The following is an 18,310-nucleotide window of genomic DNA, read 5'->3' on the forward strand; positions in this document are numbered from 1 at the left end:
ACTGATCTAGCAGCAGAGAGGCTACGATGGGATCTGGATTTAATTAGTGACTGGACTGATACCTGGCAGATGAAATTTAACAAAGATAAATGTAAGGTAATCAAAGCAGGGAGCAGAAATATAATGCACAGATATTTTATGGGTTCCACTGAAATAAAGGTAGCTGATTATGAGAAAGACCTTGGTGTGTATGTTAATGCTTCCATGTCCCACTCTCGCCAGTGTGGGGAAGCAATAAAAAAGGCCAATAGGATGTTGGGTTAGCTTGACGGGCTGAATGGCCTCCTTTTGTTTGTAAATTTCTTATGTTCTTCTGACATAGTTTTGTCTTTTAATGTTTAAAATTTAACTGTCAAAATTTACACCCTTTATACGGTGATCTACTACTGGCATAAACCATTAATTTAAATGTGAGTGCTATGTATACAGATATAGCTAACGATTCTCTTGGGCTCAAAATCAGGGGCTGGAAACGTCTAAAATTACTTGTTCGTGATCAGAAAATGACGGAATATACCTCTTTAAATATTTGCATTGTTATTGCTGTAATAAAATCAGATTTAGGCGTTCCACAATGTGAATTACGGAGCATATGGCTTCTAAGAGGACTGCCCTTTCTGCCTAATGCCTTTAGCCATCTCATCGGATTGATGGAATTACCTCGTGGCCTTTTCTGGAAATATCAGCCCCAGTTCCTGGAATGTGACAGAAAACAGGTGCATCTAATTATATCTGCTAATTGAGGTGAAAACACACAAGGAAACGGTGACTCATAGGGCCGAGGAGCAGCCGGGGCTGCGTGTCCACAGCTAGCTATGAACAGAAGTGAGTGTACTGCCATCTAACCTTTCTTATTGCGTTCAAATGTGATTGTGCTGCAGCCTCTTGCCCTTCCACTCTCACCATCAGCACTGTGTCTAAGAAATCACATCAGTCAGACTATTGGTTTACAATACTTACTGACCTTTGTTTGTTGAGAAAAGGTGATTGTTCCTTATTTTCGTGTGTAATTAATATCATGCAAAATCAGCAATCTACAACTAAAATCCAGCATGTTACTCTACAATTTAATAAGATTACACCAAAACACTCTTTTGTGCATCAATTTTAAATATGGAATCTAACCACAGGTCATACGTGTTGAATGTTGTCCTTCATGCTTGTGATGTTATATTAAATGAATGTATTGTTGTCTCTCTGTCTTAATTTGTGTTTTATTTTTAATGTTGCAAGTGGAGCTGCTGTGATGCAAGAAACACGTCAAACTTGTCTAACAATAAAGTAAAATTATGTCATTTTACCCTCGTTTTGGTTTCAGGTGTTATGGCAGCTCAGCAGGTAACCTCACATCTACGAAGTTGCTTTTGAGTTTGAGTCCTGTCTCTGCTCTGTATGTATGGAGTCGTATTACGTGCAGGAACGTGGAGGGGGGGCTGCCTGCCTCTTTTACCTAAGTGCCCTTTTTCAATCACTGACTTAGCAAAGTGCAAATTTTGTCTTGGCTTGTCAAGGGGTAGAACCTGCCCTTTGCAAAGTTATGGCATGACCCTACTTGCTTGGCTCTCCTCCTACACGCCAAAAGTAGGCATTTTGCTAGACAGCTAGACTGTGTAGCAGACTATCACTGCTGGGGTTCAGTTGCTGACTCACCAGCTGACAGAAAAACAAAAAAAAATTATTTTCCCCTGAAGCTGGTTGCAGAAGTGGGGCCTGTTTGCAGAAGTAGAAAGTACTGCTCTGATTAACTAACTTTTGAGTTAATAGAATATATGTGTGGGTGACAATCAGCAAAACATCACATATCATTAAACAAATACAGTTGTTTTCATGTCACTTTACACGTGAAATTGTCTTATTTCTTTGTTTCAACTCCAACAGGCGATTTTTGGTCATGGACATTCGAGTTTTAATGGCTCACCTGTACAATTAAGGATGAAAATTCTACATTAGGAAAAGCAAAAAAAGCAGACCCCATTCTAAGATTCACACCTGGGTCTGCATACATAGAAAATTCATTTTTATTTTTAAATACTACACATTTTCCATACAGAACAAAAACAAAATGTTCAACTTTAAAATGTATGCTTGTCTTGTTCAGGAAAACAGGAACAAACAAGAATAATAATCCAAACGTAATGATGCTTTCCGAACATGTGCTTAATCCAAGCGGTCACTGTAAACAGTGAAAGAGAGCTTGGGAGGTGGGGGGGGGGGGGGGGCGCTGTGCAGATGTGATCCCTGCCCTCCACCCCCACTGCCCCTCAGCATGGACACACCCAGGAGTCGCTCCTCCTCTGCCTGACACACCACAATGAAAAGGTGGGGGAACAAACAAACACACACACACGAAAGACAAAATGAGCTTCAGCACACACCCCTCTGACCTAAAAGATGAGAGACTGTGCACAGGACTCATTGTGCATCTTGATCTACAGGGGCTCAACATCAGCTAGAAGACATCCCTGAAAGCCCCCATAGGGGGCAGCATTGCTGCCCTACTCCACTACAACATTAGGAGAGTAACTCGGTAACTCAAGCAGTCAAAAGCCAAAGCAGTAGTTACTTTTAGAATCACTAACTCCCAGGTGTCTTTTATTATTGGATTATTCTGCATGTCAGACACACCATCCAGGCTTTCTGCCTTATTGCTGCCTGGGGTGGGATCCAGGGCTCTCACTCAACATGATGGCTTGGAAGATGGATGGATGGTTATGCACAGATACGGCTGTTTATCAAGCTTCAAAGAATAATAATAATAATGATAATAAAACATATAACAACTGATGTTTATGAAGACAGGAATGCCAGCACCAGACAGACTCTTCTTAAGGGTGACTTGGGTTGTAAAGGGGGGTTTTCTCACAATCTTAGTTTTAGTCACGACCTAAACCATGACTAGTAATAGGGCAAAATAAAAACTGCTCATATCCATTGGGGTGACCCAAAGGGTTCGGTCCTGTGAGCAAATCCCATTCTAAAATAAATATAGAAAACCATGAGAAAAATTCATGCCTCACACACATTTTGCAAATGAAAACGGCACAGAATCAGAAACGTGTGTGAAGGAACAAGCGAAGCCAGGCTGTTAATTCTGACATGTTTATTAAATACGAAACGAGGCTTACAAAACTGTAAATGGGAGTGGGGGGGTGGGGTACAAGCCGATTTAACGACAGGGTGGCCGCTCATCCAGGCTGCAGCACGCGCACACGCAGGAAGCGTAGCGTTCATCCCCCTTGGCGGAGGACATCCGGGCCCACGGCAGGGGCCAAGGTGTCAGGTGACCAAACACACACGCACACACTGCCACGTGTTATTCTTTAATGGCTTTGGCAAGAGCAACCACTGCTGCACGCAGACAGTCCGCATGGATGCGCCAATGAGGCCTGCAGCATGCAGCCTGACCTGGAACACTGTGTAATTACAGTACGTAAAATACTTTGGTCGTGTATCTCTTCAGAAAGGGGTGGAAAAAGGTTCAAGTTCAGTGTCTGTCAGGCTGTCAGTATGACAAGTCAGGACCGTTACATACAGTACAAGTTTCTTAAAGTGCCCGGCCTAGATTATACATCAGAGAAGGGGACCAAGGCCAGTTAGGGCAGCCCAGCTTCTCAGCAGTCTGAGTCATTAGGTAGGCGGGGCCAGCAGGAGCCATTAGGACGGCCTCAAAGTCTGGTCCCCAAACATATTGAGTAGTAATCACACTTACTGATGGGGGAATCGGATTGCTTCACTCAGGCTCAACTATTTAACAGGAGCTGCATTGGCTTCAACTGACAAAGAAGAGGGGGCGGGGCCAACACCAACTCTTTGTTCAGGTCACAAATGTCAGAACAGTGGAACCAACAACTCAAGCACAAAGGTTCTACCCACTGATGACACAGCACTGCTGTGCTTTCATCTTGAGGACGCAACGCCGTAGGACCATTTACACAAAACCTACTTGAAATAGTTCTGAGGTCTACGTGCATGCTGTCAGAGCAGAGAACTGTGACTGAACAGTGACTGAATATGGGAGCCAGGACAATGAACCCAGAATGGAAAAACACAAGCTGGACTCATTGGGATGTTTTAAAGTGGGAACCAGTCTTCACAATGACACAGAGCGGGTTTAAGAAGAGATTTTAGGAAAAGTACAAATGCTTCCCATGATGCTTCATTTCTCCCTCTAAGTAGAGTCCCAGCAGGACACCCACGTGCTCTGAGCAAAGCATAGAAACCACCTCCGTTCAAGTCACGACAAGAAGCGCCCCGCCGTGCCAAACAAACTGCAGAGCAGGACTGCAGAGCCGTCTGATGTAACCTACCGCACCCTACTACATAAATCAAGAAGCTGATTTTGAAAATTCCACAAACATCACAATGGGAAAGCGCGAGGTTTCAAAAGATGCAGACAGTGATGCTGAAGAAAAATGCCATTCGAAAAGAAGATAGAAGAAATAAAAAAATGTGTATGTGCAGTCTGACAGTTTCTGAATCTAATTTAGAAAAAAAAACGGTGGTCCATTTCGAGATCTGGGGTGCTCATGGGCTTTAAACAGCACGTAACGGCACTGAAGTGAGCCGATGGGTCAAGCTGGTCAGCTGATCTAGGGACAGGAAGAACAGCACCCCCTGGTGCTCTGCTACACAATTACAACTCCAGTTTTACCTCTCCAAGTCTGTGTACCAGACTGCCAAAAATCTCTCAGATACAGCAGACTGCTGAATCAGTACATTTTTATGCTGCCCTTAAATCAAACTCCAGCCCACTCCTTTATGTAACTGACCTGACCAACAAAAGCCTTTTTGCCCATAATAAAGTAAGGGCTAACAGGCTTCAACATGAATAAACACTGATACGCACCGAATAGAGAATGACCAAACAGACAATAAACATGCCCACAACCTTGGCATTTCCTGCCTAAAAACGAAACATTTGTGAATTGCTTTAAAGGCACGTATTTAAAAAGGGTTTTCCTGATCAGCCCATTTAGGTATTATATTCATAAATACCTGTAATAAAACGAAAAAAAGTTAAAAGCCAGAAATCACCTTATTAACTGCAACGACTAAATGTGGAGAAAGAAAATCTTCTCTGGGTGATTCCTTCCCCTTGATTCCCAATGGGCAGCTCTAACCAAACCTGGACCCTGAGTAACAGTGCTGTCTAGTTAATTCCATAATAATGACAGTGATGATAACGCAGCTAGTCACTGATTGAGACTCAAGCTGCCATATGTTGTGAAAGCTGCACTGGGGGAGGGATTATCTCACACCGCCAATCACTGCCTCATTAGCCTAGTCACTATCCTTTCATGGATCCCAATTCTTTTATTTGTGTCCATTTGTATATACATTTTGTAAACAGAGCATGTAATACCATATGAAAATATTATTTACAAACAAACAAATATCCCAAGTTTGTGCTGGTAACTGTGGTGAAAAAAAAATCTACCAGTGGAGTCAACAAAAAAAAAAAAATAATTAACCAGACCAAAAAGTTTCATCTGTAAAAAATGTCACGTTTGAAAGCACTCACATCGATCCCAGTATTTGACACCTGTAAGAAATGTTCCAGAACATCATGTGGGAGAAACCTGTGGATGACGTCTTTACGAGGTCGCAGTGTTACTAGCTGGATTTGAGCGGTTATAAGCCATAAAAAAATATATTCCGAATCGGCCAAAATAAAACTGAAATACTGCATTTAACACCAAAGTTTTCCGCACATGTTTTTATTTGGTTTCCCAAAAGAATGAATGATAGATTAACCTCATCTGGCCATAAGAATGTTTACCCCCATGAATGGACGTCACTAAGGCAACCGGCCAAATTATGGCATGACAGACCAGTGACATGCCAGAACACACCCGTCAACCCGTAACTTATGTTCCCAATAAAATGATCTTGGATGCGGGCATGATGTCCACCTGTGGTACGCCAACATATCTTTGCTCTGATGTCTTCAAATGAAACGCTACATTCACCAATCCTGGTCACATTCAGATGCTTTGTGTAAAATGCTCACATGGGGTTTCCTACCAGCACCTGAATTTGTTCGTCATCCTGCGAACTGCACTGATGTCATTTTGAAACAATAAACAGAGGCTTAGAGGGATTTCGAAAAGGGAAAAAAAAACTTTCTCCATTTTAGCTGCTGAGAGTGGAATTAACTCTTACAATGAAGTACAATTTGAAGATCTTCCTCAGAAGCATAAGAGAAATCGCACAGCTACGAAAAGACAATGAGAAACGAGGCTTCACTCTGCCGCTAAGCGGAGCCTCGTGGACGCCATGTCCTAGAGCATACGAGCACATCTGCTCCTATACAAGGTCCTGAGGTGCCCATTCAATGCTCTCCTGTGTTTGCTGGGCGTAAATCATGTGACCTAGCGTGCCAACGCCTGAGAGCTCTTCCCTCGTCACTGTATGTGTGTGTATGTGTGTGTGTGTGTGTGTAAGGCAGAGGTGGAAATTTCAGGTCCAGAAAGTACAAATCCAGACCAGGATTTTGTTTCAACTAACCAGTGGAGTACTCTGTAACTGTGACTTTTTATGCTCAACTGATTGGTTGAAGCTAAATCACGGTCTGGATTTGTACTTTCTGGATCTGAAATTTCCACCTCTGGTGTAAGGAGGGGTTACAATAAAATGAACAATAAAAAAGCCCTGTCCCTCTGCCAAGAGGGAGCAGGATGCACCCCATGGAACGCCTCACTGGGAGAGGAGTCCCCAGACAGCGTAGAGTCCGACCGCCAGTGCTGCACCCACCCCCGCCGCCAGGACCACAGGTTTCCAGTACAACCACCTTTTCCTGCGCTGCTCAGTGTTGCTCAGGCGCTGTTTGATCTGCTGCACGTGCTCCGCCGTGCCGACTCGACGCTCCTCCCGGTGCCTCCGGCGCAGGCTGCGAGGACGGAGAGCGCGGGCCAGAGGTCAGGGACGGTGGGGACCCACGTGTGCCACAGATGTGAAACCAACCATCCTGGACTCACCTCCTCGCGCTCCCGACCTCCGGCTGCGAGGCATCCTTCCCCGTTGGCCACTCCTCCGGACGTCCCGCGGGCCTTGAGGGAGTCTCCTGGCTGCCATTGGCTCTGCTGACAGGGCACGGCGAGGGCAGCTGGGGGGACTCTGGCTTCGGCTCCTCGTCCTCCTTGGAAAGTTCCTGCCACTGTTGCTGAGTGAGGGAGGCCAGCAAGCAAGGAGGTGGAGGCAGGGAGGACCAATTCATGAAACAGAGATCCATGGCTTCAGCCCCCCCCAAACCATGTGGATAACCGGCCTATATTCCAGCACCCTAATCTCCATGTCCAAAGGCCTTTTACCTGCCTTTTAGTGACTCACAGCTACCCAAGAATGACAAACTGAGCCAGAAAAGGCTTATTACACAACATAGCATCCAGCACAGCTGCTTGTACTAATCTTATTACATTTTTCACCTGCAGGTTTTAGGACAGCAAACGAAACATATGGGGGGATATGAAGGCTGATTTTATTAAAGTATTAACAAAATCATGTCCTCTACCTGTGATATTAGCCACACAACAATACACACTATATGGACAAAAGTGTTGGGACACCCGGCCACTTCACCTACAGGACATTTTATGACATCCCATTCAGCATCAATATGGAGCTGGTCCCCCCTCTGTAGCTGTAACAGCTGCCACTCTTCTGGGGAGGCTTTCCAGAAGATGTTGAAGTGTGTCTGTGGAAAATTTTGCCCATTCATCCGGATGAGCATTTGTGTGGTCAGGGACTGATGTTGGAGGTGAAGGCCTGGCTCATTACCTGTCCTAATTCATCCCAAAGGTGTTCTAAAGGGTTGAGATCAGGGCTCTGCGTGGGTCAATCAAGTTCTTCCACATCAGCCTCACCCAACCATATCTTTATGAACCGTGCTTTGTACACTGGGGCACAGTCATGCTAGAACGGGAAAGGGCCTTCCTTCCCCAAACTGTTCCCATAAAGTAGGAAGCACAGAATTGTCCAAAATGTCTTAGTATGCGGAAGAATTAAGAATTCCCTTCACTGGAACTAAGGGGCTTAAGCCAACCCCTGAAAAAACAACCCCATACCATTATCCCTCCCCCACCAAACTTTACAGGACGATGCAGCCAGCCAGGTAACGTTTTCCTGGTATCCGTCATCTCAGACTCATCCATCAGTAGGGATGGGAATCGTTAAGAAATTATTGATGGTCGGTGCCATCATCAATTCTTCTTATCGATCCGCTTCTTTATCGATTCCCTTAATTCCTAATCACTGTAAAATAATTTTGTGGACAGGTAATTGGACCTGGTTAGCTACATATTTATAATAAAAACTGTAATCCTATGCAGTTTCAGCATCAAAAGCAGCTGTTCTATTAGCTGTAGTGTGATATGAACAATAAATAAACAAATTAAAAATATCTTATAACACTGTAGTAACAAGCACATTACCACAAAACCAGGCCATCTTCTTAACACCTGAACATGTTAAACTTACTAATGCTTCTAAAGTGGACAACACCCTAGTTTAATATTACACATTTTTACAAAGTACTGACATACAAAACTAATGAAAGCATTTCACTACCAGTACCTACCGAAAAGCTTTTTCCTCTCCTGTGGTGAAAGCATGCAAACCTATAACCCCGAACTTTGTCACGACCCGGTGGCACTTGTTCACCCTCTGCTCATCACATTTCGGTGCCTGGAAAACTAACGTGTTTCGTTTTTCCGGGCATGATGCGATTGCTCATAGGAGTTATAGCTGCCACCCTGCATGCCACCTTCTAAAATGGATGAAACAAACGTGCTACATAATATGCTTATGTCTCAGAAAACATGCCTGTAGGTTAAGGCACCGTAGTCAGCTAACCATGACTATAGAGACCAGGGAGCTTGCACTCGGCGGAGTAGTGAACACATGGCAATCTTTACATGTAATGCAGTGTTGACAACTTAAACGTTTAAGCATATTACTAGTGTTACCACCCTTAGAGGCGACGACGACGACTTCGTATTGCTGGCACGCTGCACAATGGTCGTCCTTCTTTGTGAAATGCAGCCATGCCCTGGACCACTTCCTGCACTCCATCATGTGGGCTCCGAGTCGCAGCACGTGACGTCAATTCGCGCCACACGGAAAGTCCGGGTGAATCGTTAGAGGAATCAGAGGTGTACGATTCTGGTTCTTTGCAACAATAAGAACCAGCTCCAAACTGGAACCGGGTTCTGGATTCCCATCCCTATCCATCAGACTGCCAGATAGAGAAGTGTGATTCATCATTCCACAGAGCACATTTCCATGGCTCCAGAGCCCAGTGTCGGCGTGCTTTACACCACTGCATCTAATGCTTGCCATTAAACTAGGTTTTGTGAGGCTTGCATGCAGCTGCTCGGCCATGGAAGCTCATTCCATGAAGCTCCCACTGCACAGTTGTTGTACTGAGGTTAATGCCAGAGGAAGTTCGGACTTACTGCAGTCAGATGTCAGATCATTGGTGACTTTTACACACTATGGGTTTCAGCACTCGGTGACCAGCTCTGTTACTTTACATGATCGGCCGTTTCATGGCTGAGTTTCTGTCGTTCCTAAACGCTTCTGCTTTGCAATAATGCCACTTACAGTTGACCATGGAATATCTAGCAGGGAAGAAATTCCACAAGCTGACTTACTGCAAAGGTGGTGTCCTATGACAATATCATGCTTGAATTCATTGAGCTCTTCAGGACGACCCATTCTTTCACAAATGTTTGTGAACCTGACTGCATGGCTGGGGGGCTTGATTTTATACACCTGTGGCAATGGGTCTTAATGAACCACACTGATTTCAGTGACTGAGGTGTGTCCCAATACTTTTGTGTATATAGCGTACATCAAAACAAATATTCTTACACTGAATTAACTGTAGTTGTATGTGGTGTTTGTGCGCCAAGCCCTGTAAGCCACTGTGGCATACGGCCTCTAACCAGCCCCTAACCCCTACCACGTACCTGCACAGATACCTGCACAGACCTGTCCCCTGTGATGTACTGGGCACCTTCCTTCACAGCCATGTAGGAGAAGCGCAGCTGGTCAGGGGTCTGGATCAAACCCATACGGTACCGCCTCATATCCAGAAGAACTTTCTGAATGTCCACTGTGGATGGGTCTTTCCTCTTCTCCATCTAGAACGGTGTCGGCACTAGTCAACAGACCTACTATCAACTATTAATCATTGTATTTGTCACACTTCTGACATCTCAACAAGACAATGCAAGAAGTACCACCAAAAACACATTTGAATATGTTTACTTCATGCAATATTGCCCTTAAAATATCGTCCCAACAACACAGATTTGAAGCTGCTCACTTCTGCTACGGGTGTGGATGGTGGCAGGCTGCGGACCTCACCAGAACGAGACAGGTGTCCACCAACGAGAACGTCCCTGAGCGGCCGATTCCAGCGCTGCAGTGCACGACGGATGGCCCGTATTCCGTCTCTAGGGAGCCCGATTCCCGGACCTTGAACAGGAAGTTCAGGAAGGAGGCCGGAGACTCAGGCACCCCGAAGTCTGGCCACGTGGTGTAATGAAAATGGTAGATTTCTCTGGACTCCCCAGTCTAAACAAAAGAAGACAAGGGTCAAAAAAAGTTAGTGGAAAGGTCAAAGCTAAACTTTGAATCTTCAAAGTCAGAAGCAACAGTGAACATCTACTTTGAGTACAGTCACAGATACTATCCCCGCAGGCAGGCCTTCCCAGCGAACACACTCACGCCCATGTGCTGCAGCTCCAGCACTCGTATCGTGTAGTAGGACTTGTCATCCTCCGAAATCAGCTTCACAGTAAAATTTGTGTCCTGAAAAGACATCTCACACCCTTGCACTGATGGCCAGTATTGCGCACACTTTTCCTGTGTGGGGAAAATGCAAAAACCAGACTCAAATGAGCATTTATTAAAACACACACACACCTCCCCTCCCCGCTATGGTTATTCTGGTGACATCCTTCATTTATGTGACATACAGCCATCATTAATATTATATAACTATTACAGGAAAAACATGAATGGAAGAAAAAGGGACATCTGTCCATAACTTTCCATAACTACTCATCCGAGTCATGGTGCAAATGGAGCCCCCGGAGGGGAGGGGGCTACACACTGGGTGGGGCACCAGGGCATGACCAGGTATGCCAACAAACAGCAGAGACAGATTCAAATAAACCACCAAATCTCTGGTTCACACGAGGAAACACACATATTCGGGAGAACAAGCAACCTGCACAGACCTAGAACCAGGGACAGGAAATGAACCCCCACCCTGGGAGATGAGGTCACAGAACACTCTTATTAAAAACGGACTACTGATAGCATAAATACTACCTATAATTATCACCGTGATTTAGATTCTTAATTATAGCCCTGCTGCTACTGGATCTCGATTCAGAAGTTTCCACGACCCAATGATCCAACTATGTCACCGGTGTTGGGTTTTAGGTACATCCGACATGCCCAGTCACCCTCCATAACCCGAGTCAGGAAGGAGACAGTCAGCACTGTCCAGTTCATTGCTCAAGTAAAGGCCATTTTTTCAACACACCAGGTATCATACTTTTGGTACTTCAAGAAGGTACCAAAAAGTACGGTACTTCTAGGTGATGGTTTTCCACTGGCGTAAAAAACGGTATTGGTGCCGAACGGCATCAGAACATGAAGCCGTGTATTTTGTACTGGATTTGAAAAATGGCTGTAGTATGTTATAGGGCTATATATCAACATCGCATGTTATGCCACCCAATTCGTACATCGCTAGTCAGAGTAAGCTTTTTCTGACCTTCACTTTGGCATGGATAGTATAGTGCAGGGAGTTTAAGTCTCGCTAAAACATTTTTACTCTGTCATAGGAAGAAAAAAAACTTACGTTTCGCTAATTTAATGGATTATTCCTTTTCAGAATTATCTAGCATATGTTTAAAAATCAGTTTAAAGTTTACCTCCGCTGCTTTTGCATGAGCGCTGCATATGTTCTCTGACACAATCATAATCATTTTCAGCCTTGCTGTTTAAATCACTCCTATGGTTTTTTCATAAATGCCTCAATATTTATTACAACAAAATCACACTGCAAGACTTGAAAAATTTCCAACACTGTATATATGTATACATAGTATATTATGCAAAATACTTTTTCTTGTCATTCTATCCCGATCTTGTATCTGTTCTAACCAGATCGCAATTAAAGCTTGTCACTTCATTTGTCCACGCATACGTTATTAATTTTATTACTTTTTACATGTGACTTGATAGGAAAAAGCCCAGTACTAACAAGCTTAAAGACGCCATATCGCCACCTATTGTAATGGAGTTGGACATACTTTGGTCAATAAAATCAATTCCCTTCCCATGCATGTATACTGGGACAAGGACAGTAGTCTGATTAAATGCCGTAGTCGGGCTGTAACCGTAGCTCGACTTAGCTGAGCATGTAAACGTACTGAGTGTTATAAGTATGGGGCTCTGCACCTGCCAGGAAAGCATCTCCACTCTTCACCGGCGAGCTGCTCTTATATTCGCTTGCCGCATTTTTGTCATTCGGCGCAATTTGAATCACAGCGAGTTGACATTCGTTCCCTTAGTCACCACATCATCCGTTGCGAAAGAGACACGTTATAGTCAGCCAATTCAGGGAATTTGTTTACCTCAAGCAGAAAATTAGATTGTCCATAACCAATCTCAGCCTTGACCTGCTTTGTTTACCCCATCCCTCCACCCCACTCCAAACAACTGCTTCTTGTAAAGAGACAGCTGGCGAGGAGCCGTCGCCTCAGGATAGCCAATGTCCCTCAGTCAGAAGCTGTGGCAGAGCCACAAGTGGGCTCGGGCACAGGGCGAGTCTGGCTGTACGAGCCGTCGATGTCACGCCAGGCGGCCTGCCTTCCGGCTCTCTTGAGCACTCGCAGGTGCCTTCGATCGTGTTTCAGACAGAACGCAGACACACACACTGCTTTCACAGGATGCAGCTCTCCAGAGCATTTATTCAAAACCTCTTTCGTCCTTAGCAGAAATCAAAGCACAGGGAGAACCACATTTCGCTCTGAGGACACTTCTTGAAAAACGGGGTCAATTTCTGTTAGATACACACCGAGCTTCAACTAATATGATCCCAACCTTTCAAAATATAAATAAATACGTTCGAAAAGATGAGTGTACTCACGGATCCCTTCTCCATAATTCTGTTCAGCATGATTACAGCCTTTGTCCCCTGTTCCCAGATCATTAACCAAAAATGACCACATGTGTTTCTCAAAGGCCCCTGGAAAGGAAAAAAAAGAAATAAATTAAATTGAAAACATAGCATGCAGATTCAGTGCCTTCGTGGAGCAAATTCATCACCTTTCTGAAATCAGTTCATCCTTCATCACAGAGAAGCAAAACATCTTTCAGTGTTTTGAGGATTCCTTTCGAAACAAGTCATTAGCGGTCGGCGGAACATTGTGGTTTTTGTGTCCCACGCATGATCGTGGCTAGATGAAACCCAATCCACGGAGAAGAACTTTTGTGTCAGAAGTGTTATTTAATCCCTGTGCGAGTGATGTTTGATTACAGTGACAGTTCACAGGAAAAAAAATGAAGGTTTTTTTCTGTCTCTATGCCTGCAGGAGTGATCAGTAGTTAATTTATGTGACAAGTTTGCTGGGAATCACAAAATAATCAGAGAACAAAAATTTATAAATGACAACCCATATAAGTCTATGGTTACTGGAGCCTGGAGGTCAGTAGGTATAATACTGATGGACTCATAAACAGACGGTTTGCCGATTCTAGTCTTAAGACAGACCCTGACAAAATAACTCAATAAAAAAAAATCACTACCACAAAATATATGTCCTATTGTATTAGTGCATTAAACATGCAAGTCATTTTTTAAATGGCCCTTGTCATTTTGCCAAATTAAGATTTTCTAAATTATTTTAAGGACCACAAATTTTGAGAAGGAGCCCAAAATTCACATGGAATCTTATTTGTTACACTGATGTTTATTCTCAGCACCTCAGTTTAGCGGATAAAAATGACTAAACATGATTAAAAAAAAAACCCTCCTGCGCTACACCTAACACACAAAAAAACAGATATAAATATCCATCTGCTTCCATATCCCAGGAGGAACGGAGCACAAAACGGGGGGAGGGCTCCCCTGGATGAGATGTCAGTCCATCGCAGAGCACACATTCACATGCACAAATGGGCAGATTAAAGGCGCCGATTCACCTAAGCACATGTTTCTGGACTGTGGGAGGAAACCGGAGAACCTGGAGACGTCCCACATACACAAAGTGAGAACATAGCACAGCAGACACACTCATCCAAAATACCACCCACATCAAAATGAGCCAGTGTAACCTTCCAGAACAGCTGACAATGCACTTACCTGAGTTAAGATGTAGCTTCTTTGGGCTTCATCCATCACAATTAAACTTGCGTTGATATAGTCATTTTCAGAATGTTTTAGTTTAACTCGACTGTGATCGTCTAAATTAAAAGACAAGAAAACGCACATAAATATATTATTTTGTCACATTTTTAACATACACCTGACTTTAATTTAGAGTAAAATGTATAGCTTGGGCTATAAAAAAAAAAATCATAAAACTGCATCTGAGAACTTACAAAAAAAATAAAGTAATTTAAAAACAAAGTGTTAAATGAGATTACAGTAAACAATACTTGGATGAAAACTTGCATTTAATGACAAGAGGGAGGTTTTTTGTTACTCACATGGACTGACATCTCTGTATCTATTCAGATTACGATTCTCTGGGTATTTCGCCACTCTGTACGAACATTCATGTGATTGGTTACGGATTTCCTGAGCGCACACACACACATAAAAATCAGTTAGTGTAATACACTCAACAAAATGAACTGCACATATTTTTGGGGGTATTCCAGTATTTATTTCCCCTCATGTCCTGCATTTTTATTCTTTGCTCTCCGGGTTCAGCTGAATTACCCAGATTCTGCATTTGCAGCTGATGAACTTCTTTACAGGCATTGAAACTAAATCGAATTCATTAATCGTTTTTTTTTTTTTTTAATAATAATAAAATAACAGCACAACAAGCTCACATTTTTATAGAAATAAAGTCATCCTATACTACTACTATTAATATCATTATTATAATTTTACCAATATCTTAGTGCTACATTATCTTTATTAACGATAATATTATAAGCATAAAAATAGTTGAATATTGTTTGCATTCGTCTAACTTAAAAAAGCCCAAAACAATTAATCGCCTTTCCTGCGACATGAGTCCCACGCACCGCAGTGTTTAGTTCGCATTACGGACAACTAGCTGCAACACAGGTCTACACTTATAGTTTGCAAGGTACCTTCAGAACTACAGCGTAACACGGTCACTTTGTTTATATTACAGCTACATGAATGATTGCTTTAGGGAAAATACTGCTCATACATGACCTGATTATTTGACAAGAGTGTTTACATAACTGACATTTACATGAAATAGTGCTGAAAGTTGGCTTTCCCCGTCTTGTAATGTTTAGCTTTATTGAACTAAGCGCAAGATCATTATCTCACAGCTAAATGAAAATGCTTAAAGGATTCTCAGCACGCCCGGGCTCCCCTGAGCGTCACACCGATTTCACGCCGTATGCGCGTTCCTGAGCCTCCCCGAGCGTTACACCGACTCCGCAAGCGTGCACGCTACCCCTGCGCGTTACATCGACTCCACGCCAGATGCGTAACTCAACTGATAAAACGAACCGGTCAAATACAGACGGACGCGATTTTTAAAAAAACAAACCTAGCGACTCAAATCGCACAGCAGATGTCGTCGCGTATCATTTTATTTTATAGCATTTAAATTTCATTTCTCGTATATTTGCCGTAAAATTGGTGCTTACACGGAAAACCTGCGGCCCTTGAACTTCCTATGAAAGTGGAGACATTCCGACGTCTCTACCTACAGCACGATTTGGTCCGGACGAGCATAGCCGAAAGCCGGTGAACTTACGATGTATAGGTTGTGCCATAGCTCCGCCGAATCGGCGTCGTTCAACTCACGGTCCATCTTGCTCTCGGGCTAGCACTGTTTCGGTTGGGTATTACCGAAGAAAGGCTCCGGTCACAGGCCAGCTCGCCGCCTATACCCTGACTCGGCCATTCGCCGGAACACCGCGAAGCGAACTGCGTGTCCGTGTAGCTGCCGAGCTCGTGTGGCGCCCTACGGCGCATGCGTGGTCAGAGCGTCGGCCGCACTCGCCGCCTCTGATCCTGTTTCTCCAGCCGGCTTTCATGGGCTTTTGACGCTACTAATAGCGGCCGATTCTTCCTGACCCGCTACGGTTCTTAGTCATATTCCACGAACAACCACAAGCCCGGCCGCCTATGAAATAGAAAACGAGCCGTCTTTCGTTTCGTAAGGAATTCCCGTAGGTGACGATAGTGTTTCGTTATGTGTGGTTGCGTTTCAGATAATACTTGGCTTCATCCTGTGCCGTTTTAGGGCTCCTTTTCATTGTGTTTGCTCATTACTCGTTTTTGCAGGAGTGCTTTTAAAACCATTAATAATTATAATGGGGATATCTCAGTGCGGTCTATTTGTCATGCAAGTTGATATAATGGGCATAGGTACCGGAATGTGATGTTTCCCTAGCCATTAATGACGCTTACCCCGTGCAGGAATAAGTGCAAGGATCGTGAAAATGTACAGATGAGTTTGTCAAAGTCGCCCTTTGTGAACAAAGGTTTATAGGACATGTTTGGTAGCCGAACAGCTGTAGTGGGGCACAAAGACCACTTCTGTAGTGTATCGTACGACTTGAAAATTTAGTTACTTCATTTTAGTTGGGTATGACATTACCTTACTAGTATTGCTAATCATGGAACTTGTGAATGAAAAAATATAATGCATCATCCATGTACAGTAATTACCCTGTGACCTCCGACTCATTTCTTATTAAATTGTATACACCTTGTTCCCCTGATTAGTGATCTAATGTGGGTGTGTTTGGAAAAAGTTAATTACTTAAACTCCTTATAGACCTTCCTGCCAAGTCAGCCCAACCCTGACACTAAAGTTGTCATGCTAATCTTCTCTAATGTCCTAACTGGAGTGGACTTGTAGTGTGAATCACCAGTGGAACCATGTGGCATGACTTGCACGATATGGGTCAGTGTGGCAGAACACTTGTGGCAAGCTTGAGTTCGGAGAGGTGTTGGTCTTTTTCCCTACTTACCAGACTGCTGCTAGGTAACGTAAATTGTGCCACCCCTCACACTATTGTGACAGTGGCAGTACCAGGTCCATTTGTGATTAACTGCTGTTGAGTGATTCTAGCCAGTCCCTGCGACCCTATTGGCCCGACAGTTCTGATCCTTAATACATGTGTACATATTTCTTACTTGTTTCCCTCCTCGATTTGTTCCTGTGGGCTGAACATTTGCAGGAGAATGATGGCCTTGTATGAAATCCTCAGGTGATGTCGTCCCTAAGTACATCGGTTGTGTGTGACTCAGTACGTTAGAACACTGTGCCTGTGAGTAGTAGGATGTCAGTTTAAGTTCCAGGGATGGCACAGTGATTTTACAGTTGGGCATTTGAGCGAGGCTTTTAAAATGTATGTTTTTTTTTTTTTTTTTGGGAAAGGTTCCTGTTAAATTCATAAATAATAAAAAAAAAGGATGACTGCATGCTTTGCTGATGGCATGGAGTGTGTGTATGAGGTGCTGCATACAATAAGCTAGCCAGTGCTACCTGTATTAGCTCCAGCTATTTCTGAAATCCTGTCCAGGTAGACCGATGGTTTTATTTTGACCTATAGTTTTTTTAGGGTCCCTCCCCCCCCATTTGTGTTTCCCTTGAATATTGGAGAGGGTGGGGTTGTGAGGTTGAATGGCTATGGATTATATAACACTCTGCTGATCTCACCAGTGGGGACTCCTCTGCCTTGTGTGGGAATCTGTTTCGATAAGCACCACTTACTACGCGGCAGGTCATGTGTGCTGAAGTTCCGGGAATTCTGCCGTGTTGGCAGGGATTCATTAAATTTCCTGCCCTTTCTCGGAATTGATCTAATCATTTAATCATTTCTTTTTAACCCTATTTCGTGTAAAGCACTGAGTTTATCTAATAAAATTGAATAATTTGGCCACAATTGGCATTTTGCAGTACAGTAAGATCCTCTGTTAATGTTCCGAATCCATTCCTAGAACTTAAGGTTCTAAACGTCAAAACTAAATTTGCAAAAAAAAAAAAGAAAAGCATAAATTCAATATTGAACTTTTATTACTTTTATTCAGCAATCCTGTTTTATTGTATTAATTTGT

At 43.5% G+C, this 18,310-nt stretch overlaps 1 protein-coding gene across 2 annotated transcripts; it reads right to left on the reverse strand.

The window, feature by feature from the left end:
• Positions 1-2,000: 2,000 nt before the first annotated feature.
• On the reverse strand, positions 2,001-16,426 carry LOC125749009 (tyrosine-protein phosphatase non-receptor type 2-like). 2 transcript variants are annotated; one of them, XM_049025824.1, is made up of 10 exons: positions 15,996-16,426; positions 14,734-14,824; positions 14,387-14,487; positions 13,172-13,270; positions 10,732-10,869; positions 10,369-10,578; positions 9,969-10,142; positions 6,978-7,162; positions 6,791-6,889; positions 2,001-2,298 (listed from the first exon to the last, which is right to left on the reverse strand). In XM_049025824.1, exons 1-10 carry the CDS (start codon positions 16,050-16,052, stop codon positions 2,262-2,264), a joined length of 1,191 nt encoding a protein of 396 aa, XP_048881781.1. In that variant the 5' UTR covers positions 16,053-16,426; the 3' UTR covers positions 2,001-2,261. The 2 variants fall into 2 exon arrangements, with proteins under 2 accessions (XP_048881781.1, XP_048881779.1); XM_049025822.1 differs by lacking the exon at positions 2,001-2,298 and having other exon boundaries at positions 3,086-6,889.
• Positions 16,427-18,310: the final 1,884 nt, after the last annotated feature.

The sequence above is a fragment of the Brienomyrus brachyistius genome, chromosome 9, assembly GCF_023856365.1.
Source record: "Brienomyrus brachyistius isolate T26 chromosome 9, BBRACH_0.4, whole genome shotgun sequence".
NCBI classification, from domain to species: Eukaryota; Metazoa; Chordata; class Actinopteri; order Osteoglossiformes; family Mormyridae; genus Brienomyrus; species Brienomyrus brachyistius.